This window comes from Halichoerus grypus, chromosome 1 (assembly GCF_964656455.1).
Source record: "Halichoerus grypus chromosome 1, mHalGry1.hap1.1, whole genome shotgun sequence".
Classification (NCBI taxonomy): domain Eukaryota; kingdom Metazoa; phylum Chordata; class Mammalia; order Carnivora; family Phocidae; genus Halichoerus; species Halichoerus grypus.
Genome location: NC_135712.1, coordinates 180,921,805 through 180,947,822, shown reverse-complemented (window position 1 = coordinate 180,947,822; position 26,018 = coordinate 180,921,805). Strand labels below are relative to the sequence as shown.

At 40.9% G+C, this 26,018-nt stretch overlaps 1 protein-coding gene across 3 annotated transcripts in view; it reads right to left on the bottom strand.

Annotated features, from left to right (window-relative positions):
* The window catches only part of FRMD4B (FERM domain containing 4B), a 323,175-nt gene that overhangs the window by 91,568 nt on the left and 205,589 nt on the right, over window positions 1–26,018 (bottom strand). For all 3 annotated transcript variants that reach the window (XM_078076109.1, XM_078076102.1, XM_078076107.1), the window contains 3 exons: window positions 25,734–25,828; window positions 19,447–19,539; window positions 7,679–7,763 (listed from right to left, as the gene is read on the bottom strand). In XM_078076109.1, the coding sequence (XP_077932235.1) occupies window positions 7,679–7,763; window positions 19,447–19,539; window positions 25,734–25,828 (273 nt within the window). The remainder of the gene's footprint in view (window positions 1–7,678; window positions 7,764–19,446; window positions 19,540–25,733; window positions 25,829–26,018) is intronic.

Sequence of the window (26,018 nt, the reverse complement as noted above, 5' to 3'; positions counted from 1 at the left end):
TTGGTGCTGAAGACCTTTTACTTTCTCCAAAGAATTAACCAAAAACTCTGATTTGAATACTTCTGCTTCTAGCCATGATGGATTAACAGGGACCGGATTTACCTTCTCACCAAATATAAACAAACAGACAAAACTGTAACCAAAAAACTTAAAAAAACCAGCCAATAAATATGAAACAAAATTATTAAAACACTGAATAAAAGACAACAAAGGACAGTGAACCTTGAATGAGGTGAACCCCATGACTGCCCCCACTACCTGCCATGAGAATGTTTCTAGGCTGTGAAGGTGTTACACAGATGGAGCATGGTGGACTCTCTGAGTTGAGGAGACAGAGTTGAGAGACTGGGGAGACCAAAATGGATAGAATTTGCAGAACAGAGTGCCAGAGAAAGGAGAGCTTCACAGAGAGAATCCTGAAGATATGCAGAGTACTGATTATTGCATGCATGGAAAGAGACTGCCCAAGGCTGGGGAAAGAAGTATCCAAGAAGATGAGGGGAAGAGTACCTGGTCCTCACACAGAGCTGGTTCCCACAGAAAAAACTCATAATTCATGGGTCATTGAGTAGACTACTTAGGAAGGTCTTACCTCAGTAATCGGGAATAATTAGTTCTAGAGTGAGCACTGCTCTAGGCCAGCCTAACAAATCATAAAACTAAGACTTGAAAAAAGTCAAAATGCATCTAAGTAATTAACTTTTATTCCAATACAACTGTCAAGAATATTTACAGGAATATAAAAATATGCAGCACCCAAAAAGTTAAACAATGTCCAGCATCCATTCAAATATTATCAGGCATACAAAGTAGGCAGGAAAACATGACCCATAATCAGTCAAAACCTACCAGATTTGACACAGATATTAGAATAAGCAGAGAAAGGCTTTGAAACAATTATTATAACTGTATCTCATATATTCAAAAAAATTAAGTAGCCACACGGAAGATATAAAAATTATCCAAATAAACTTCTTTTTTAAATTTTTATTTATTTATTTGACAGAGAGAGAGAGAGAGCATAGCAGAGGGAAAGGGAGAAGCAGGCTCCCCACTGAGCAGGGAGCCTGACGTGGGGCTGGATCCCAGGACCCCGGGATCATGACTTGAGCCCAAGGCAGATGCTTAACTGACTGAGCCACCCAGGTGCCCCACCAAATCAGACTTCTAAAGATAAAAACTCAATATACTGGATGAGACCAATGGCAGATTAGATTGCAAAAGAAAAAATACAAATTGAAGACAGAGCAATAGAAACTATCCAAAATGAAGCATACACACAAAAATAACTAAATGAAAAGAAGAGAGCATGACTGGGCTGTGGGATAACTTCAGATTGCCCAGTATATGTGTAACTGGAGTTTGCAAAGGAGCCATGGTGGGAATAGGAGAAAATATTTGAAGATAAAATGGCTGAGATATTTCGAAAACTGATGAAAACTATAAACTCACAAGTCCAAGATGCTCAATAAATACCAAAAAAGAAGAAACATGAAGAAAACTATACCATAGCACCTCATAATCAAAAGCACTGATAAAAAGAAAATCTTAAAAGCAGGCAGAAATATCAAGTGCTTACACAAAAACAACAATGTTGTGTGCATCTATAACATATCAAAAAGTAAAATATATGGCAGTGATAGCATAAAAGCTGATGGGGGGAGAGAGAAATATACTATTGTAAGGTTCTCGCACTACATGTGAATGGTATTATGTCACTTGAAGGTAGACGTAATAAGTTAAAGATGTATACCATAGGGGTGCCTGGGTGGCTTTTTTTCTTTTTTTTGAGATTTTATTTATTCATTTTTGAGAGAGAGAGAAAGCGAAAGCGCACACACAAGCAGGGGGAGCAGCAGAGGGAGAAGCAGGCTCCCCACTGAGCAAGGAGCCCAATGTGGGACTTGATCCCAGGACTCTGGGATCATGACCTGAGCCAAAGGCAGATGCTTAACTGACTGAGCCACCCATGCGCCCCTAAGCTTCAGACTCTTGATTTCAGCTCAGGTCATGGTCTCAGGGTTGTGGGGTTGAGCCCCCTGTCAGGCTCTGCTCTCAGTGGGGAGTCGGCTTGAGGTTCTCTCTTTCCCTCTGTTCTGCCCCTCCCCCTGCACCCCCCCTCTAAAATAATAAATAAATAAATCTTAAAAAAAAAAAAAAGATGTATACCATAAACCCTAAAACAACCATGGAAATAACAAGAAAAAGAGTTATAGCTAATAATCCAACAAAAGAGGTAAAATGGAATCATACAATGCAAAATAAATCCAAAAGAAGGCAGAGAAAGGAAAAAATAACAGATGGGACAAACAGAAAACAACTAGGAAGATGATAGACTTAACTATATAAAAAATCACACCACATGTAAATAGTATATATATAACCAGTTAAAATACAGAGATTGCCAAAATGCATTAAAAAATCAAGATGCGGGCGCCTGGGTGGCTCAGTTGGTTAAGCAACTGCCTTCGGCTCAGGTCATGATCCTGGAGTCCCGGGATCGAGTCCCACATCAGGCTCCCTGCTTGGTAGGGAGTCTGCTTCTCCCTCTGACCCTCTCATGCTCTATCTCATTCTCTCTCTCAAATAAATAAATAAAATCTTTAAAAAAAAAAAAAAATCAAGATGCAATTATATGTTGTCTACAAAAAACGCACTTCAAATATACAGATACAAATAGTTTAAAAGGATGAGAAAAGATTTACCATGATAACACTAATAGAAGAAACTATAATATCAAACAAAGCAGACTTCAGGAAAAAGAATATTACCAAGATAAAGAGGATCATTTTATAATGATAATCAAGAGGACATAGCAATTCTAAGTCTTTATGCCCTAATAACAGAGCTTTGAAATGCATGAAACAAAACTGATATTTTAACTAGGTCAACTTGCAAAAAGAAATAGAAACGTTCATAGTAATAGCTAGAGATTTCAGTACCCCTCTGTCAATACCTGATACAAGAAGTAAACGGACAATCAACAAGATACAGTTCACTTGAACAATACTACCAACCAAGTCTAGCTAATTAAAACTATGGCATATTCTGGGTCATGAAACAAGTCTCAATAAATTAAAAAGGATTTAATTCATATAAAGTGTGTTCTCTGACTGTAGTGGGATTAAATTAGAAATAAATTTTAAAAATGGCTAAGATAGGGGTGCCTGGGTAGCTCAGTCGATTAAGTGTCTGACTTTGGCTCAGGTCATGATCTCAGGGTCCTAGGATGGAGCCCCGGGGCCAGTGAGGGTCCCTGCTCAGCAGGGAGTCTGCTTCTCTCTCTCCCATTCATGCTCTCTCTCTCTTTAAGAAATAAATAAAATCTTAAAGAAATGGCTAAGATATTTCCAAAATTGATGAAAACTATAAACCCACAAGTCCAAAATGCTCAATAAACACCAATCATAAGAACCATAAAGAAAGCTATACCAACGCACCTCGTAATCAAAAGCAGTGATAAAATTCACAGAACATTCCACACAGGGACAGCAGAATACACATTCTTCCCAAGTGTACATGGATCACTTGCCAAGATGGAACATATTCTGGGCCATAAAACAAGTCTCAATAAATTTAAAAGAATTTAATTCCTACAAAGTGTGTTCTCTGACCACAGTGGGATTATATTAGAAATAAATAACAGAAAGAGCTCTAAAAAATTCCCCAAATATTTGGAAACCAAACTGTACTCTTCTAAATAACAAGAGGCCATCGAAGATATATGAAAGAGGAATTTGGAAATCTTTTGAAGTAAATAAAAATGAAAACACAACATATGAGAATCTGTGGGATACTACAAAATCAGTACTTAGGGGGAAATTTTATATACTAAATGCCTGTATTAGAAAATAACATCTTTTGTTGGCGGGGATGCGGAGAAAGGGGAACCCTCCTACACTGTTGGTGGGAATGCAAGCTGGTGCAGCCACTCTGGAAAACAGTATGGAGGTTCCTCAAAAAGTTGAAAATAGAGCTACCATATGATCCAGCAATTGCACTCCTGGGTATTTACCCCAAAGATACAAAAGTAGGGACCCGAAAGGCTACGTGCACCCCGATGTTTATAGCAGCAATGTCCACAATAGCCAAACTGTGGAAAGAGCCAAGATGTCCATCAACAGATGAATGGATAAAGAAGATGTGGTATATATATACAATGGAATATTATGCAGCCATCAAAAGGAATAAGATCTTGCCATTTGCAACGACGTGGATGGAACTGGAGGGTATTATGCTGAGCGAAATAAGTCAAACAGAGAAAGACATGTATCATATGACCTCACTGATATGAGGAATTCTTAATCTCAGGAAACAAACTGAGGGTTGCTGGAGTGGGGGGGGTGGGAGGGATGGGGTGACTGGACACTGGGGAGGGTATGTGTTCTGGTAAGCGCTGTGAATTGTGCAAGACTGTTGAATCTCAGATCTGTACCTCTGAAACAAATAATGCAATATATGTTAAGAAAGAAAAAAAGAAGAAGAAGAATGTAGCAGGAGGGGAAGAATGAAGGGGGGGAAATCGGAGGGGGAGAAGAACCATGAGAGACGATGGACTCTGAAAAACAAACTGAGGGTTCTAGAGGGGAGGGGGTTGGGAGGATGGGTTAGCCTGGTGATGGGTATTGAGGAGGGCACGTTCTGCATGGAGCACTGGGTGTTATGCACAAACAATGAATCATGGAACACTATATCTAAAACTAATGATGTAATGTATGGGGATTAACATAACAATAAAAAAATTAAAAAAAAAAAAAGAAAATAACATCTTTAACAGTGATCTCAGTTTCTATCTTAAGGAGCTAGAATAAGAAGAACAAATGAATCCCAAAGAAAAAGGAAGAAAGTAAATAATGAAGTTAAAAGGCAAAGATAATAAAGATCATAGCAGAAGTCAATGAAATAGAAACCAGAAAAACAACAGAGAAAATCACTGAAACCAAAAGCTAGTTCTTTGAGAAGCTCAAGAGCGATCAACTTTTAGCCAGACTAATTAGAAAAAAAAGAGAAAGGCACCAATTATTAATATCAGGATCAAAAGAGGTAACAGCCCTCTAGACCACATGTTAAGAGGGCGATAAGGAAATATTTTGAACAACTATGTCTACAAATTTGACAACTAATAAAAAAGCAGGCATACTAGAAAGGAAGAAGTAAAACTATCTTTATTAGCAGATGCCACAAACATCTATAAAGAAAATCCGGTAGAATCTACAAAAAAAGCTACCAAAAATGATAAATGAGTTTAGGAAGGTTGCAGGATTCAAGAGCAATATACAAAAATCAATTGTATTTCTATATACTATTAATGAACTCTCAGAAATTGAAATAAAAAGATACCATTCACAAAGATACCATTCACAATTGTATCAAATAATAGGGAAGATTTAGGGACAAATCTGACAAAAGACCTGTATGCCGAAAACTATAAATACTGCTGAGAGAAATTAAAGATGACTGAAATAAATGGAGATTACACCTTGTGTCCTGGGTCTGATGACTCCATACTGCTAAGTTGTCAATTCTTTCTACATTGGTCTATAGATTCAGTGCAATCCTAATGAAAATCTCATCAGGTGTTTTTCTGTTTTGTTTTGTTCTTTTTTTTTTTTTAAATTAACAAGTTGATTCTAAAATTTATATGGAAATGCAAGAAAACAGAATAAAACAATGTTGAAAAAGAACAATGCTAGAGCTTGTTCTGATTTCAAGACATATTCTAAAGCTATAGTAATCAAAACAGTGTGTTATTGGCAAAAAGGTTGACAAATAGATCAATGAAACAAAATACAGAGTCCAGAAATAAACTCATGCATATATGAACAACTGATTTTTGAAAACCACTTTGGAAAACAGTTTGGCAGCACCTTAAAAAATTAAGCATATCTACCATATGATCCAGCCATTCTGCTCCCAGGTATTTACTCAAGAAAAAAGAAAGTATGTTTATACACAATGACTTGTACATGAATGTTCATTGCATTTTTATTTGTAATAGTCCCCAAACTGGTACAACCAAATGTCCATCAACAGGTGAATGGATCATTTCACAACATATCCGTGTATCAAATCATCCTATCGTACTCCTTAAATTTACAGAGTGTTATATGTCAATTATATCCCAGTAAAGCTCGAAAAAAATGGAGAAAAACCCACAGGGGAATTGAAAAACAATTTAAGGTACATCCATACAATGGGATACTTCAGCAATAAAAAGGAATGGGCTACTGATACATGCAACAACACAGATAGAATCTCAAAATAATTATGCTCATTGAAAGAAGACAAAAAGATGGGGCACCTGGCTGGCTCAGTCGGTTAAGCATCTGCCTTTGGCTCAGGTCACAATCCTGGGGTCCTGGGATTGAGCTCCCCGCTCAGCAGGAAGTCTGCTTTTCCTTCTCCCTCTGCCCCTCCCGCCCCCGCTCATGCTCTCTCTCTCTAATAAATAAATAAAATCTTAAAAAAAGGAAAGTAAACAAAAACATCATCTACTATATGATTCTACCTATATACAACTCTAGAAAATGTAAACTGCTCCACTGTGGGAAAAGGAGATGTGCAGTTGCTGGGTATATTCACTATCTTGATTTTGGTGATCATTTCATGGCTACTATATATGTTAAAACTTACAAAACTGTATACTTTAAACACGTGCGGTCAATTATTTCTCAATACAGCTGTTCAAAAAAATCCAACAAAAACTCTGCCCGGTCTGAGTCTTTAATCAATTAATTCTGTGTGTGTGTGTGCAGTGAGCCACCCTTAATATTTTGGGGGCCTAAGGGAAATGTACCAGTGTAAGTTCCCTAACCCAGATATAGTCTGCCCCCCTTATCTTTCTAGGCCAGGCAATCCTGGGCACCCCTCAGATTTGGGGTGATGTATCTGGACAGAAGGGGCTCCCACTGGCCCTGGAAGTGGGCAGGGGCTCTGAGATCCTGAATACTGAGACTATAACCTAGAATGGAGAAGTTCGTTCCAGATGAACATATCTAGGTTCGCAGACTCCCTGCCTTGGCCAAGGTGTGGTTTGAGGAGGCCAGAGTAGAGGACCTTGAACACAATGATAGTCTGCAAGGAGGTAAGATCAAAATTGAGAATGCTTTATAGCAATTTGACATCCGGGCATGGGATCATTTCTCTAGCAATTCATGTTTACTGTATTTTACAAAAGCAGTGTGTCCTCCAAAGATTGGATACAAATAAAAAACAATAAAGTGGAAAAACCTGTCCCTCACCACAGATAATGGAGACACTGCTTTAAAACATGTGGCTCTGAGCAGAGGCCCCTAAATAAGATTGGTTTTGAATTATGAGAGATGTAGGGCATACTCTATGAAACAAGATTTCCAGTATGACTTTTTTTGAGGTTTCAATCACAATCTGACTAATCCACCTTTGTGTCTTTCTGGAATATTCTGTGTGGAGTACGAGCTGCCTTTAAGGCCATGGTAATTGTCTGTGAGCGTGAGTTCCCTGCAGATGGCTGTCTTTCTCACTCAGAATTTGAGAAGAGCTGGCTTTCATTTAAATTTATTTGTATTTTTTTATGGCAGTGAGAAAGATTATGGCCATTTTTCTTTGTTTGAACATGAAAGTCTAGGCAATACCATTGCCCCCCCTACTCCAGTCAGTCTGGAGTCATTCACTGAATATAACAAATGGGGCATCTTACCTTGTGCACACAGGACTTTGCGTTCAGGAAAAACAGCTCCACTGTGGTTTTATCCTTTAAAAACGATATGCTCTCAATGTAAAACCTGAAAAACAGTACAGAAGTTGGTTTCTTCAGATTTCTTTCCCTCTCTCAGCATGATGTCATGTCCTCATTTAGCTTCCCCCAAAACAGAGGATTATGAGGAACTAGGAAACAGTTGTGCTTTTTTTTCCTTTTAAAAGAAATCTGTAATACATATGTATGCCTACATATATGTACATATACATGCATATGAATGTAGGCATATATGCAGATAAAATCTCTTAACATAAAGTTTTTGTGTCTTGGACGATGAATTCAAGAGGAACCCAAAATGGTATCTAACTGCAAACTGCAAATGGTATCTAACTGCAAACCCAGCTTTATCTGTGTTGATCATTCTTGAACACAAGCGTTCTGGGGGCTCCTAATACCTCAGACAGCTTCAAAACAAAGCCCAGGCAAAAGCAGAAGTAGAAAGTAGAAGTTGACTGAGTTAAGAACTATATAATGCAACACTCATGTCTGCTCTGGTTTTCAGACTTGAGGTGGGTGTGAGGGTGTGAGGGCCCCAGACCCATCTTGCCTGCATTCACCAGGCAAATTTCAATGACACCCTGCTCCTTCCCGGTCATCCTTCCAGGCCAGGGTTTTCTCTTGGCTGGAAGCCAGGCCCTCAGTAGCACTTAACCTTGGACTTTTTGTCATGCAAATCAGAGTATGCCAGGCCTCTCCCCACCCCCTTTCCTGGGCTTTAGTCCACGCTCTAAGGAGAGCTCCGACAGCCCCTTGCAAGGAGGGGAGGGGAGTCCTTCACAATTCTGTCTTTTTTCAAAATCTCCTAATGATGAGGTTGGCCAGTGAACGCTAAGCTCTGGGTGGGTGAGCGGGCCAGCCAGAGGCACAGAAGTTTTTCTCAAGTTTGGAGCCTCGCTTGATGAATAATGCATGAAGAGACCTAATGCCCCAAGACAGCTCACAGCTCGGCTCCTGGAAGAGAAACTTGCTCTCTGATTGGTGAGAGTTAAGATCAACCAGGGCTAAAGTGGCTGGGGAGACTGACCTTAGCTCTGCACCATCATGACAGGCGGTGGGCATCTGTTCTCCACTCCCTTCCCTCCAATAAGGACAGAATGTGGGATAAATAAATGAAACTGAAAAGGACCATGGATGATTTTATCACGGAGATGGCAAAAGCATTTGAAAAATTTCACCTCTAATGTTGAATCATCAAGGGGAGTTCCAGAAAGAGAATAAATCCTTTATATTTTTCCTTACAAGGGTTTATCTCATAAGTGAGATTAATGAGGACTGAAGATGGCTGGTTTGTGAGAAAGGAAAGTGAAGGACTCAGACAGGGAGGAGAATGTGGGGCTGGGGGAAAACAGGCTTCGGAATCAGAAAGATCGAGATAGGGACGCCCTCCTCCATCCTTTATTAGCTGTGTAGCCTTGGGCAAGTTCATGGGCTTCTTTGTGTCTCTTCTAAAATGGGTGTCATGATTGCACTCAGCTCATGGTTTGGGGGGGGGAGGTTCTTGAAAGGATTAAAGGAAGTAATATATAGGAGACAATAAATATTAACAATTGTTAATAAAACCCCATTCTCTGGAATGTCATGCTTTGTGGCCTAGGGGAAGTGACTCCAACTTTGAGTCTAAGATCCCAGCCTTCCAGCAGTGGCGGCAGCAAGCCTCAGGGGCCCCCTGCTTTGTGTCGCTCAGTGCACTCCCTTGCTTCTGTGCCCTCAGCTCCTGCAGCTGACTTGCCCTTCTTCCTCCGACTGGTGGCTTCGGCTTAGTGCCTCCCTCTCTCTCACTCCCTCTGAGGGTCCCAGGCTTGGTTGGGCCACTGCTTATCCCACATAAGGAGCCTCTCTGGGGTGGAGCGCGCTTCTCCAGGCCAGTTAACTCAATGGCTGCATCCTGAAGGACCTTCCGGTTCAACTAGGTGGTGGTGGTGGCAGTTGGCTGCTCTTTGCTGCTACAGGTACTTTATCCCTGTCAACTGAGGTAACGGGGGCAGGTTTCCTGAAAGGGGCAGCCGCAGTGTGCCAGCTACGATCTCCTGAGCTCCTGCTTACAGCTAGCCAGACGCGAAGCGCCTTCCATGCATTGTCTCATTTCACTCGCAACAATCGTTTCACTTAATCTTCAGTACAACCGGACGCCACAGGTAGCGACTTATGAACCCATTTTACAGATGAGGAAACGGAGAGATGGAGGTGTCCCTAAGTCATCTTCTCTAAGCCGTACAGGCAGGAAGTGGGGGAGCCATGATTCGAACTAAGGCCGGTCAGACTTCAAAGTTCCCATTCCACACCCATGTGATAGAATGCTTTCCTACAATAACAATCACAATGAAACGTAACATGCACACAATGCCGTGGGGCCCGAAGGAGGGATGCAGTGAACTCAGCCTAGGAATCAAGAGGGAGAAGGTGGCCAAGCTGAAATCCATAGCACTAAGTGACACAGGACACGAAATGTCCCCTTGGACAACTGGGCTGAGTCTTAAAGAATGCATGAGTTCGCCAGGTAGCCAAGGGAGGAAGGCCATTCCAGGGAGAGGACATAATAGCCAGACCAGTCCTCTTGCTAATCTTCAAGAATTTAAGAACCTACATGCAGGGGGCTGGGTGGCTCAGCCCCAAATCAGCTTGTGGCTTGCCCAGCTCTGAACAGATAGCTTTGTACCAGAAACTGGGTTCCTCTTGTTTCTGAAGCCCAAGCCCCGACTATACCTTCGTTCTAGTAAACAGGTCCCTATCTTGTTTCCCACCACTTTCTGGTGACCTGCCCTGTTGCCTTCTACCTTTCTTCTTTGGCATCTGATTACCTGCTCTCTCAATTCAGAATCCTCTCTCTCCCTCAAGGGGGCCACTGTAATGACTTCATATTTATGTAGTGTATGAAAAGTGCGTATCGTCCTTTGGGAGAATAACTCCCCAGGCACACCTATCAACATGTATCACGAAGTGAAAACAGAATCTAGGGCTTCTTAATGACATAAAACGAACTCTCCCAGACTCATAAAATAAAGACCTTTTGTTTCAGCCCCCTTTTTGGTAAAAGGATACTGTTTCCTTTCTGCACACTTACTGTGAGTGGTTTCACCAAGATTTTGTGAAGTTTAAGCCCCCGGTTCAATTTCCAGCCCTGAAATGAGCTCAGGCTTTTGGACTAGGCATATGTTTTAGAGACAAACCTCATTACAGCTGAGTAAGTACAATTTCTTGAGAAGAGAGTTTGCTTGGAGATGTTTTCCTCTAATTTGTGTGCTCCCCCCACTGGCTGTCTCTGTCCCTTCCTGACGGGACGGGTGGTCACCTAACCGTTTAGCAACGATACCAGAACATCGAACCTCAGTGATGTGAAAAAGATGGCCTGGGGAGGAGGTGGGCCTGTCGGCCCGGTGACAACACAGGTGTGCCAAAAGGCAGAACACGGGAGTTGTTTGGAATGGGCTGTTCTTCAACAGTCACTTACGTGTAGGTGGCCAATATTTTCTTCTTGGGGCATTTATTCATTGTGACCAAAAGTCAACACCATGGAGTTGGGGAGACAGCCTCATCCTGGGGCCTCGAGCTGGCCGTCCGGCTGCTCAGTGCTCCCCTGCTTCACCTGCCCCACATCCCAGAGCCATGAGATGTTTTAAATGTGCTCAATATAGCTGGGGGCATGCCGCTCAGCAGCCAATGGGTGGTGGGCATTATTACTAGATTCTTCTTCTTCTTCTTCTTTTTTTTTTTTAAAGATTTTATTTATTTATTTGAGAGAGAGAATGAGAGAGAGAGCACATGAGAGGGGGAGGGTCAGAGGGAGAAGCAGACTCCCTGCTGAGCAGGGAGCCCGATGTGGGACTCGATCCCTGGACTCCAGGATCATGACCTGAGCCGAAGGCAGTCGCTTAACCAACTGAGCCACCCAGGCGCCCTCTTCTTCTTCTTCTATAGATGGCACTATAATAAAAGGCACTGACTGAGCCGGGAAGCTTTTTTAAAACTTTAGCAAGTGTCCTTCCTAAGCTCTTTCTCTCAAGGACACAAAATGCTCCCCAAGTGTCCATTTTGACCCAGAACAGGAAAATGCCGTGAAACAAAAGTCTTTCTGACCAGTTACGACTTGTTCTCTGCCAACTGAGCATATTTAGTTTTCCAGGGCCTTCCTTATGTCTCTGTGATATCTTCAAAGTTGGGGAATCGGGCAAGAATTGCTCAATGACTTCGCATTCTGAACAATGCTGAGCTTGTGAGTGGAGTCCAGCGAGGGCCTCCTTCTGGGTTTCAGTCAGTCATTGCGGGTAATTTCTGGCACTCACCACAGCGGCGGGCCCAAGAAGATTCCTATCAGATCCCAGGCCACATTCTGAGCAGGGAGATCTCTGCTCATTGCTTGTAATGACCCGGCTACCTCATCGTCTCACTTTATGATGCATGCGGAAGCCAGCAGTGTAATTGAAGTATACTGTACTTTCTCCAAGCTATTATGCAGGGCTCGTGGGAGTCCCAGATGCTCCTTTCATCTCTGGGAGGGGTGCAGTCTGACAGAATTCCCCAAGGAAAGCACAATTTGCTTCCACTATGTGCTCCCTGCCAAAAGACGCTCCCTCACTTCCGAATTTCCAGGCATCTCTAGGAGAACCAGCGAGGGCCCTCCAGATAAGTCTGTAGGAACCTGCCCTGTTGCTCACTGCCATGGTGTGGCTCTTTCTGAGATCCCCGGGGAAGGGCTGGAGGCCCAGGAGGGTAAGGGCCTTGCTGTGACCTGTCTGAAAGGGGTCCAAGGAAGTCTTCTGCCCCAGGCAACCCATAAGTGTCCAAGTGTTGCTTCTTCCCTTCCAAACTGCAAAACAGCCTGCTCCCGTCCTCCACGAGCAAAATAGGGATGCAGGCTTTGAGAAGAAGGCAGGAAGGGAGGCAAGAGAAGGGAGATGGGGGGCAGGGGGATGGCCGGCACTGTGAATGACAAAGACAAACGATGAGATCTTCCACCCAGGGCAAATGTGAATGGGTCTGACTTAAGCCAGACAGTCCCAAACCTTCCACATTTGAAGACCGTATATCATGTTACGGAATTTTTTTTTTTTAACCGTTCCATATGTGATTAAGGCAGTCTCTGTCATTTATATCATAATAATCGTTAACATTTACTGAGGGTCTACATGATATGTTCTTACAGGTTTAATCCTCCAACAAGGTCCATTTTGCACATGAGGAAAATAAGCCACAGAGCAAATAAATGGAAGAACTGGGATTCGAATCCAGGAGAGATGCTAAAGCACCCATTCTCGGTGGGCACAGTGGGGTGCACTGGGCAGTATGGAAGACATTTTTGGATCACCCTGACTTGGAGGGTGTATTGGCATCTGGGTGGTCGATGCCCAGGATGCTGAGACCATCCCACATCCCAGCGTAGCTTCCCACGACGAAGAATTACCTGCCCCAAATGTCAGAAGGGCCCCTATTAAACTCTCTGCTAAAGGCCAAGCTTTAACTTCTGCACGCTACAGCTTTTTGCACTCATTACATTACTCATTCTTTCCTTCTGCCCTTTCGATGTCACCCTGAGGACAGATTACGGAGGAGAGTGAGCCGATTCCCACAGTGTCTGATATTTGATCAGAAAGCACATTGAGAAATATAATCCTGTAAGAAACTGGAATCAGGATTGAGCACGAGTTTTGAAGCGTTCTGTGTCTTTCTGGATCTCTTGTAAGAATTAGGATGTCGGATCCTCACAGATGGAGGCCTCTGACCAAGTGCCTGGAAGGTCAAGAATGGGTTAATGCTCTTAGGAGCTCACGGTCAATATTAAGGCAACCAACAGTCACCTTCTTTATGTTCTGGGATATTGCCCGCTCAGATGGGAGTGTGGTGGCTGGCCCAGAGCTCCAGCTGACCTCACATATCTGCCTCAAAGAGCCTCTGCTGGGCCCATAGTAGGAGGAATCAGTTATTCCTCTGGGCTTTTGATCACATTCTTCCTCGAAGAGATAAACTTTCCTGTCCTCTTCTTATTGTAAGTTACCTACCTTTTGATAGCTTTAAAATAACTCATGGCTAGCCACTCACAAACATTCCAATTTCTCTTCCTCTTATCAATCCTAATGCTTGCATTAAAAAAAAAAATGCTTAAAGTAATGTGTTCATTGTAGGAAAAAAAATAGAGAGAGATAAGCAAAAAGACAAAAAAAAATCATTCCCATAATCATTCTACCCAGAGATTTACTACTGTTTGCATTTTTTAAAAAAAATGCTTAAGTAATGTATTCATCATATGAAAAAATATATATAGATTAACAAAAAGAAAAAAAATCTTTCTCATAATCATTCCACCCAGAGCCTAACTGCTGTTTGCATTTAAAAAAAATGCTTAAGTAATATGTTCATTATCGAGGAAAAAAAAAAAAATATATATAGATTAACAAAAAGACAAAAAAAAAATCATTCCCAGAATCATTCTATCCAGAGATTAACTACTGTTAACGTTTTAAACTTTCTCCCTACTCACGTTTAAGTGTAATCATGTCACACATGCTTTGTGGTCTGCTTGAATTTATCGGGGGCATCTTTCCATATGAACAAATCTCTTTTTTCACCAGAGTCTTTGTTTGTTTGTTTTTACCTGTTGTGTTGTATTTCATATATTTGGCGTTCTTAAAAAAAGAAAAAAAAAAGTCAGGCGGAATGATGGGGACCCACAGGTTACAGTTATGACGCTTCCTTGAGTTTAACCCTTTTTAAAGGCTGAGTGTTCCAGAACCAGGACAGGGGGTGCCGAGAGCACTCTCAAGTTTTTCAAAGGCTGTAGGTTTGCAACAACTTTGGCAGAAAGGTAGCAATTTCCCTTATATCCCTCACATTTCTACTAGAACTCTCCAAGTAATGCAGAGAGTTCTCAGCCCTGAGTGTCACAGATGATGATGCTTTAGGGGTACCTCTGAGTGATCCCTTATAGCCCTAGGGCACAGCAGAGGGGGCTTGAGGAGGAGGAAAAGGGGCAGGAGAGGGAAGACCAGAAGGGGAGAAGGAGGGGGGAGCAACAAGTAGTCAGAAGAAGGGAGTAAAAGACGCTGAGATGCTGCTCGGTGTGGAGCTGGGTGGTACCAGCCTGAGCCACCTCCGCCTGCCCTCCCGTGATGGAATGGGAGCTTTTCCAGTGAGGTCACGCCAAGGCCCCGCTCTCTGATTTAAATGCTTGTGTGCTCACTCACTATCAAGCTTTTCCAATGCTCACATCTGGGCTGCATTACCAAAGAGGCCCATGTGTTTGCAGAAGATAATTTACAGCAGCAAATAACAACCCCCCAGCCCGGAGAAGTCCCCCAGCAACCTGGGGGAGTTTGGACTCACATGGAAATGGAGAATTGGTTCAATGAATTATGGTGCATAAATAAATTATGGGGCGTCTATATACCCAGGTGTCACATGCGTATTTAGCACGTTATCACTGAGCTTTTGTAACTGAAGACAAAGGTTTAATCCTGAAGTTCATAAAGGGAACGCTAAGCACCCTTCACCTTCAGGGTTTTCTTCCATGCAGAAGCAGCCTATGTTTCTGAGCTGCTCCCTGTGCCCTGAGGGGAATTAACCAAGAGAAAGTCACCCCCTCTCCCAGAGCTGCAGGACCCCAGTGTTTAGCTCAGGACCCACTGAGACAATGCACGTCAAATATTTAGCCCAGTGCCTACCACAGGGTTAATGCTACATATCCATAGAGAGAGAACTTCTTGAGAGCAAAACTGAATGGTTTTTTCTTTTTCATAAACACTACAATTTTTTTAAAAAATTGTATTTCTTTATATTTTTTATAGCATTTTGCAAACTCACTTTCTATCCCGATGTCTCTTTATTTGTCACAACCAACTTGAACAAGAGTGCATTTACCATCTCTAGTGCACCGGATCAGAATCTGGGCCAGGAATGTGGGGGATTTGGGGCTTGGAGGGGTATGATTGTCTAGTTTGAAAAATTCCTAGGATGATTCAGATACGCACCCCCTCTCTCTGTGGGGAAACATTGAAATGCAATGTACTTAAAAAAAAAAACACTAATCTCTTTTATTAAAGTGACCAATCGTTCACTGTACGAATGCCATCACTTACTGAACCTAATCTTCATTGTCAGCATTTGGATATTTCTAACCGTTTGCAATGAAAAAAACCGTGATGCACATCCTTGTAATGTGCTACCACTGTGGGGAATCCTTTGTCATTGTGCATTCACTACTTCGTGATTGCACCTGGGTGACTGCTTCCAGTTACGGAATGAAGAAGTTACGGGGATGAAAGGTACAGCATAGGCATACAGCCAATGGTAAGCATTGTGCGGTGACAGAGGACAGCTACATTTGTGGTGAGCACAGGATAACGTATAGGCTCCTCAAATCACTATGTCATACACTTGCAACTAATGTAACAGTATGTGTCAACTATACCTCAGTTGAAAAGAAAAAAAAAAAAGAGGTCTGGTGTATTTCCGGAGGCTCCTGTAGTGACCAATATCCAAATAGAATCAAAAAGCTGTCGGGGTGCCTGGGTGGCTCAGTTGGTTAAGTGACTGCCTTCGGCTCAGGTCATGATCCTGGAGTCCCTGGATCGAGTCCCGCATCGGGCTCCCTGCTCGGCAGGGAGCCTGCTTCTCCCTCTGACCCTCCCCCCTCTCATGTGCTCTCTCTCTCTCTCTCATTCTGTCTCAAATAAATAAATAAAATCTTTAAAAAAAAATATTTAGAATCAAAAGCTGTCTTTGGTTCTATTCTTCAATGACTAAAAGGGTTGGTGGTGGCGCCTGTGGGGTTGTAAGTCTCACCAACAGTTCTGTTCTCCCCAAAGAAGAGGCTAGAGGCCCTCTGAGAGGCACCAGACTTCACAGGGGTTCCTCTAACCCCCTTCGTAAGCCCTCCAAAGAACAACATTCCACTGAGTGACCTCCATCAGTTCACTTAATTCTTTGCGTGCTTTTGCTTTATCATCTCTTTAATTAAGCTGGAGTAACAGCAAGTACTTAATTGGAATAATAACAAAGATTATTATGATCTCACTCTACTGTTGGGAGGAAAAATTAAGTGAATAATTAAAAACTTGATAAGGGTTTTAAACATGCAAGGAGTTAAGGGAAAGTCATGCCATGTGATTATGGGACACTCGAGATAATGCTCAAGTAAGTGCTGAAACTCAGGGGAACAAGTAGCAGGCTGCTCGGGCATCTCAGGAACCTGCTTCCAGAAGATAGGGCCACCTTAGGAATGACTGAATAGAAGGGAAGATAGAGTTTTCTCCCCCTTGTATTTTTGAGACCAAAACTAGACCAGATATCAGCTGTCAGAGGAGTTCACAATCGGATGACTAAATAAATGGTACTTGTTTAAATTCTCCAAACACAGGATTTTGCTGACTAGTTATGCCGCATAGATAACACACGTGTGTGCAAAGATGAAAATGCAAGGATCTTAACCACAGCCTGCATTAAAGCATACATAATTGGAAACAGCCTAAGTGCTTCATAGGAGACTGGACCCCTAAATTATGAAAGTGCAAACAAAGTGGATTTTCACAGACACAAGGAGAAATCTCCAGGTAAAAACAAAGTCAGTCACCAAGCAGCACGTCATCCTTATTTTTCTCTGAGAAGGGAAGGGTGTCAGGGGTGGAGGGGAGGGAGGAAGGCTGGGGAGAGTAAGTTCATATAATTTGAAATGTTTATAGTCAAAATATAATCTTTTGTGAAAAAATTTATTGACGTATGTTGAGCCATTTTTCACACACAAGATTAAAATTTCTGTATGCTCTGACCCCTGCTTAATGACTAATATGCACTTTTTCCTACTGCTTGTAGTTTTTGTTTGTCTTTTCCTCCCATTTCCATGAACACAAGCACTCATGTCATACTCTTTCCAGGAAACTCCTATGTTTTTCTTTAGGATTTCCGTGCAATTCTCCACACCAGCTATGTTCCTGGACAAATGCCATTTATGCTACCTCCTTCCTGGGTTTCAAAAATATGTCTGGTGGTATGAAAGAAATTCTAAGCCAGATACCAAAGCAAAAAGCAAAAAACAAATTGGGGATTGTCAGTACTTTATTCCCTGAGTTAGGAGCAGCTACCATCGACAATCACAATTCATATAAAAAAAGATGCTTAAAAAAAAGGTAGGACATCTTATTACCATACTTTTGGGTTTCATGGAGCAGACGGAAGTAAATGAAACGAAGTAAAAAAAAAAAATTGTGTAAATCAACATGATTTTGCCAGGTAATCATAATAAGAAGCTTCCACTACTATGTCATAAAACAAATCATTTTTCTTCCTTCCTTCCTCCCTTCCTCCTTTCTTTCTTTCTTTCTTTCTTTCCTTTCTTTCTTTCTTTCTTTCTTTCTTTCTTTCTTTCTTTCTTTCTTTCTCTTTCCTTCCTTCCTTCTTTCTCCCTTTCTTCCCTTTCTTTCCTTCCTTTCTTTCTTTTTTTAAGTAAGCTATCAAAATTACAAAAGCATGTGCCTCTGAACTAAACTGTCCAACTGTCAAACATGTCACAACCCAGGGATCAAGAGTTGCATGCTCTACCAACTGAGCTAGCCAGGCGCCTCAAACAAAGCATATTTCAATATCCAAAAAATAACACAAGCTCAGAATACAGAGACATTCTTTAGGTTGATCTAGCTTTATGAAAACTTATTTGGATTCATGGAAAATCTACGACCTTAGCTTATTTTATCAGATTTGGCTTCAGACAAGGAAAACAACTTATCATGAAATTTATCATCAAATTCAGGTAGAGGGGAAAGAGCTGCTAGTTCACAGAAAGGGGCTTTCAGCAAAATTGGGAATGTTTTACTTCTCAAGCTAGGTACGGGAACACAGGTGTTACTTTTCATAACATTTTATTTATTTTAGAGTGTGAATATTTCATGTGGAAAACTATTCCTATCATGGCTTTAAGAAATTACTGAGTTGAATGCCTCCATTTCCGGAGAAAGTATGTATGGAGGCCCCTAGGAATGGGTAAGTGACCTGCCCAAGCAGAGCCAGGGAACAAGTCAAGGACTCCTTACATCCTTCTCAGCAATCTCTCTGACTGCAAGCTGAATTCAGATTTCTGCACTTTTTTTTTTTTTAATGTTTTATTTATTTATTCATGAGAGTCAGAGAGAGAGAGAGAGGCAGAGGGAGAAGCAGGCTCCCCGCCTAGCAGGGAGCCCGATGCGGGACTCGATCCCAGGACCCTAGGATCATGACCTGAGCCGAAGGCAGACGCTTAACCATCTGAGCCACCCAGGCGCCCAGATTTCTGCACTGTTAAGATAATTCTTTCCATGAGCATTTGTTTGCATTTTATCTTCTATTCAAACGGAGGCGTGAAATTGTATAAAATTCAATTCTTGCCACAGTCTCTAGGAAATGTTCATAACGTGTAGTAAATGTTTGCCATATTTCAAATTATAAAAATCCTAAAGTATGCTGAGTTGAAAACAGCCTTAGGTATTAAAACAAAGTACCTATGTTTTCCAGCTTTAAATGGATCCAAAGGACTTTGAGGAATAAAGGAAGGTGATCCTATCCTTCATCTTCAAAGAAAACAGTTCTACATAGTATCTATGGCAACTTCCTCTCCAGACTAAGACAGTAGAGAATCTTTTTCACACAATAATGTTTTGATAGGTCTGTTCTTTTTTTATTCTCTATCTGATCACCAGAATTTTTTTTTTTAAAGGGAGGTAGGAATGCTGGATGTTTCTATGGATACATACCTCACAGCAAAGTGCAAAATGGTGGCACCTGGTTTCTTGGGCAGATCATGGTCAAGAACTCGGTGATCTAACTGTAGCCAGTTCTGCTGACCTCTGTGAGGACAAAGCAAAGAAAAAGGATTAAACAGAAGGTCAGAGAAAGGTTCAATAACACACAATGTTGGGGAGACAGTTACTGTCATACATGGACCGTAGGCGTATAACCTGTTACAACTGGTAATGAGGTTAATTTAGCAATTACTGTCAAAGTTATAAAAGCATCTGCCTCTGAACCAGACTGTTGATTTCCAAGAATTTATCAAGGTAAACTTGCACATGTGAAAAATGGCCCATGTATAAAGTCCCTTACTGTAGCATTGGTTGTAATAGCAAAGAGGCTCAAAACAACCTAGAGAGGTCCAGCAAGGTGTTGTTTAAAAATTAATTTAAACTGAGCAATAACATACAAGAGAGCCATACAAAAGATGGAGAGTGTCTTTACAAACTTATTTTGAGCAATTTCTAAGACATGACGTTAAATGGAAAAACAAGGGGCATAACCGTGAGTACAGTATATAGTCATTTTAAAATTTAAAAATACACACACACACACACACATAAATAAAATATCTCTGAGAGGATAAACAAGAAACTGATACCATCTGGTACCTTTGGAGGTAAAAAACTAGGTGAAACTTAATATATTAATCTTTAAATTCTTATTAAGTGTGGTATCTGAAATATTTTAGATAGTCAAGAAGGGGAAAAATCCTGGTTTCACGAAATCAGACAGACACAAAGAACAGTAATACAGCTTTCTAAAAAGTACGGGTTACATATTCTCTGAGTGCTGTTTCTAAATTATGGACTTCTAATATTTGAGCATGTATTTGTTTATTTACTCAAGAGCCTCAGTAAAATTCATGAATATAAACAGTTTTCCTTAAATTTTGACCTCGGAGGGACCCAAAGGATGACACTGTGGCTTGGAATTGTTTCCAGGTCTCTTCCAAGGGCTGTCCACCAGTTGATGCGTTAAAGACTGCATATTCCCAGAAGGCATAGACTCCATTTTGCTTGCTTATATAAAGCTTAAAAACATGCAAATAGTGGTGGGATGTCAAATTATAACAAAACCTATAATGGGCCAGAAGATATTTTCCAACCCTTTTTGGTCTTTGAATAAATAATTAAAAAAACTCAGAAAGCTCTAAGCTGCATTCATTATAAGTAGATAGGAAAAGTGGACATAAACAATTACAAGAGTAATAGTAATAATAATCATTAATAGTAACAGCTACTCATAATGGTAACAGCTACTCTGTGCCCACCGAGCTGGAAGTTTTTATGTATTAAGGTGTATTTTACAACAAGCTTGCAAAAAAATTGGCAGAGCCAAGATTTGAGCCCAGGACTTGCACTACAGGACTTTGGTATATAGGAGACTAGAAAGTTGAATCAGCTTTTATAACTTTTCGCTGATCTCTGTCACTTATTAGTCTCAACACTGGAAGAAGTGTGTCTTTGTTTCTGCAGTTATAAGATGAGGCTTCCGGTAATTGTCGCTAGCTTTCCTAGGAGGAATATTATAAAGATAAATAAGCTGATATAAGTGATATAAGGGGACGTTCTTAGAAACACTGTTTGTTTAAAAATACATATATAAAGATAGGGGGCTAGAAGGTAAGGGACTCTTCCACTGTATTTCATCCAGTTTAGAATCGCTGATTTAAAGACATATGCCAATTTCAGACATGTCCAAATATGTGTCTTAAAGTACCTAAAATAGTGTATAGTATCAGGTCTTAACAGTTTCTTAGGGAAAATGAGGCTAATTTGGAATTGTTCTTCTTGCTTTTATATAGGAAAGATATGGCATTATTACAAGAGCACAATGTATATTTACATGAACTTGCATGGAATGATGTCCAAGAATGAATAAAACAAGTTGTATAATAACATATACTGCATAAATCAATTATATTAACCAAAGAAGCGCACTGAAAACACTGTTATATATGGATGAAATTCTTACAGTTTTGGAGAGGTATAGAGCAAACTGCAACATTTGGAGTGGGGAGGTAATCAAAAGGGACTGGCTTCAATTATGATATTAAATGTTTTTTTTATAAAAAGACATTCATGTATATGTACCACAAAAATTATTTTTTAAAAAGGATAAATTAGAAATTAGATTTTAAAAATCCACCCAGGGGCTCAGTTGGAAGAGCACGTGACTCTTGATCTTGTGGTCATGAGTTCGAACCCCACATTAGGTGTAGAGATTGCTAAAATAATAATAATAAACTTAAAAAAAACCATCCATAATCTCACCAACAAGATAAAATTAAAAGAACAAAAAATTGAAAATTACCCGTAATTCTATCACTGAGATATAAATAAGGTTAACACGTTGTTTTATAGTAAAATGAGATCAAAAGCACTTATTGCTTATAACCTGCTTTTCTCAGGTTTTTCCATCAGCAAATATACTAGATCTAATCAATATCTCAAAAAAAGACAGCTGATGCTACACAGTCACCTCTATCAAGCTTGCAGCTCAACCCTAAATTAGCAAGCTTTTTTTTGCCTTAGAATCGTATCAGTCAAAAATCCCATCAGCTCACACCCAGCGAATGGGATGGTGATCAAAAGTCACCATTGTGTTGTGAAAACTGTTATTTCTTCATAAACAAAGCTTATTCAGCAAAGCCTTTCAAAACAAGGGAATTTAAAAAAAAATGAAGTGGGTTTAAGGGGACGGGAACCATTTTGGTGAACTTCAGGGCTGCTGCCTCCGGAGGGCGAGACTGCCCTCTGGAGGTAAAAAACTGCCTCTGCACACAGATCACCAGGAGGTACTTCCAAGCGTAATCTCAAGGAACTCTACCCCACCCTCCAACAGGAACATGGATTTATTTTTGTTGGGCACCATCACTACTTTTCTTATGTAATGGTGCAATTCATTTTTTCTATTTCTCTTCTTGGCCTGTGTATGGGGGCATTGACAATAGCTAGTTTCCTTGACAAAATGTCCCCCTCAGCTTTGCCTTACTCTGTTGAGAGAAGTTCACCAAAGGCAGACGGCTGATGTGGCATCTAAGTTGGAAATTCAATTCAGACAGCATCCTGGGAGGGATCCGACTCAGTGGTTTTATGGGGGGCGGGAGAAAGGGAGTGCTGAAAGAAAATACTTTCCAAAAATATTTACCAGACAAAGAAAAAGAGCTAGGCTTGTGACCAAGACATTCCAAGGAGACACCCTTAGACAGAAGCAATTTTCCAGACCTGTTCCCCAGAAAGGTGGAAATGGCCAGATCCTCCCTCTCCCCTCCCAAAGCCCAGCTCCTACTTCTTCTGAAAATAAACACAGCTACAGCCAGAAGACACCTTTCAAACTGGTCATAATTCAAAAATAGACTCTGCTGTCACTTGCAGGGGAGTACACAGAGGACAGTTTGGAGCCAGGCTTCTTGGAAAGACTATAACCATCAACCACTGTCGCCAAACAAGATAGCTGGAGGAGACGCTTGAGTGAGACATTCTTCTCCCAGTAGAGGATTTAGAAAGAAATCCCAGAGCAGAAGAGGGGGGGAAGGTGGCTCAAGACATTAAAGGAAGTCATTCATATCATTCCTTTTCTTTCTGAAGAGAAGAACTTACAGCTGAACGACTGATTTACGCACTGTTTGATTATGCTCACCTGAACTGGGAGTTTTCCCAGAAGCCATCCACATGGCCAGGAACCCCTTTTCCAGCCCATCATGAACCTTGTAGCCTGGGGAACTTGCAACACCAGTCATAAATCATGTAATTCCCGTGCAAACATTCTACAGTGGCCTGGGGGGGGGGGGTACCTTTCCCATCTATGTGGCACACAGGACTCACCTATGATCTTGTCCCTCTTACATCTTGCCCCACCATCAGGCCAGGCTCCTCACCACTGGGCAAATGCACCATATCCATCTCCATGCTCACACACGGGGCCACAAAATGAGTCTTCCCTGGGATGTCATCTTCCATTCCTCTCCCTTCCACCTAAAGTCTACCTGCCCTGCCTTGTCCATTTGTAGTTATCCTCTCGAGTGAATTTCACTCTAGTCATCCTTCAGCCCCCTTCTGGACACTGAACTTACTACCGTACCAACAACAGCATGATAGCTTCCTTTCAGTGTGTGCCTGTGCTATGAGCTGGGCATACCTTACCTGACTTGGCAGTACATAATCCTAGCAACCTATTACATGTGTCTTATGTAGTCCTTATTATATATAAGTACCATTATTATGCCCAAAGTACCAAAGAGAACACTGGAGTGTCAGAGATGTTAAGTAACTGGTCTAAAATCTCATAGCTACCACAATTCTGTAATATCCACTCCCTGCCTCCCTCTGAACCCTTAACTTGCACCACTTTCCTTCTTACTCTCTACATTCCAGTCATATTGGATCTTTTTTTTTTCTTTCTAAAAAATACAAAATAAAAAAACCCAAAGTCAAGCTCCGTCTCGCCTCAAGGCTTTCGCCCTGGCTTTTGTCTGGAATGTGTCCCTCTACTTTTGCAGAACTGGGTCTTGCTTTTTATTACATGTCTCCTCTTAGAAGCCTTCCTCGTCCACCCTATCTAACACTGCCCCCCAACTTTTCTTCATCATGGCCATGATGATGTTCTTCTAAGCACTTACCATTTCAAGTAATTTCTCATTTATCTATTTGTTTACTTGTTCTGCTAGACCATACCATTGCAATATAAGCTCCGTGAAAACAAGAACCTTGTCTCTGCTGTGCACAGCTAAATCTCTAGGACCTAGAACAATGCCTGGCATTTGGTGAGCACTCAAGAAATATTTGAATGAATAAATTAATATTCATGCTTTTTGCCTCTATTCTATGTGACCTCTCTAAATTACCGTCTTTATAGCACTTACAGTTCAACCACATAGCTTTTAGGTTTCATGTCTTATATTGTTTGCAATTATTGCATGCACAATCACTTTCAACCTGTGTGTGTGTGTTTAATCACTAATTTACATGAACTAGCCTTGTCTTTCCAGCTAAGAGCATGTGGTCAATGGATGTCTGCATTTCCTATTTCATCCAGCAGAGGACTGATCATATAGGGTCTCAAATAGTTGGGTGAACTGATAATTTTGTGAATCAGAGTGAGGTGGGTGATGTCTAGCATACTTTTTGTCTAGTGTACTTCCGATTCAGGAAGCATCTTGGGTCTGGGATCAAAGTTTTCAGGTTTTTCTGTCTGCTGACAAGTGGTTGCCTGGTTTTGCCCTGCCCATATCCTGAGCCAGGGGTGGGGTGGGGTGGGGGTGGGGGGGTCCTAGGCTTGTGGCCCACTCAGGCTAGAAATAATCAGAAGCAAGGTGTTAAAAAAAATTAACCCCTTCTTGAGATTATTTTCTCCTGGTTAAACTAAAGAACTGAAAAAACATTTACACTGGGAGAGTTATAGAAAGAATGCTGGGCAGTTGGCCAATATATTTTGTGTCTGGAATGCATTTTCTTGAATTTTAATATTTGAAGAACTCTTTGGATATTATCCCCACAAAGGGGAAAAATTCCTCTGATAATCTACCAGGTTGCAAATAACATAGGCAAATTGGACTGTCATAACACACACACACACAAACACACACACACACACACACACACACACAGGAAAGAACTGGTAAGACCAAACACATTTTTTTACATGGAGTTTTAACTTCTTATGATTTTATTGTTATACACATGCTTCATTTTAGAAAGCATTTAAATCATTGATAAATATATACCATGTCCAAGTTAGCATAAAAAATGTAAGTAGAAGAAAAAAAAGATAGTAAAGAGGTAACATAAAATGACCTAGGGAGAAGTGGAAAAATTCATTCTGTATTAAAACTATAAACATATTTTCCAGGGGGGCCATACATTTGCCTTTAAACTGTCTTGCCGCCAACCACTCAAAACATTAATTCTTGTTTCAATATATTAGTGAATGACGACCGAGTATTTCTATCACTGATACATAACTACAGTATAAAAAATGTGCAGATAGACTCCCAAGAATAACAACCTCATTATAACAAATTTCTAAAACATTAGGACAATATTTTGATGTTTAAAAATGATCAGTATTCCCTTTCTTCTCCCTTTGCAATAGTCCGAGGAGAGAAATCTTGTATTAGATAATCTTTAACTAAGCAGGACATATTCTAATTCTTGGAGCATTTATGTCTTTTTCTGCAGATTGTGAATGACAGTGAGCAGGGAGTCCCCACAAAAGGTAAACAAATGAAAATGATTAAAACACTCACATGTCGTCTGTAAATGTTATTCCAAAGTACTCCTTTTCTTTCAGGTTGAAATGTGAAGCCACAAGGTCCAGCAATTCTCTTGATAAAAGTTTGGGCTGTTAAAATAAAATGTGATATACATACAATGGAATATTATGCAGCCATCAAAAGGAATGAGATCTTGCCATTTGCAACGATGTGGATGGAACTGGAGGGTGTTATGCTGAGCAAAATAAGTCAATCAGAGAAAGACATGTATCATATGACCTCACTGATATGAGGAATTCTTAATCTCAGGAAACAAAC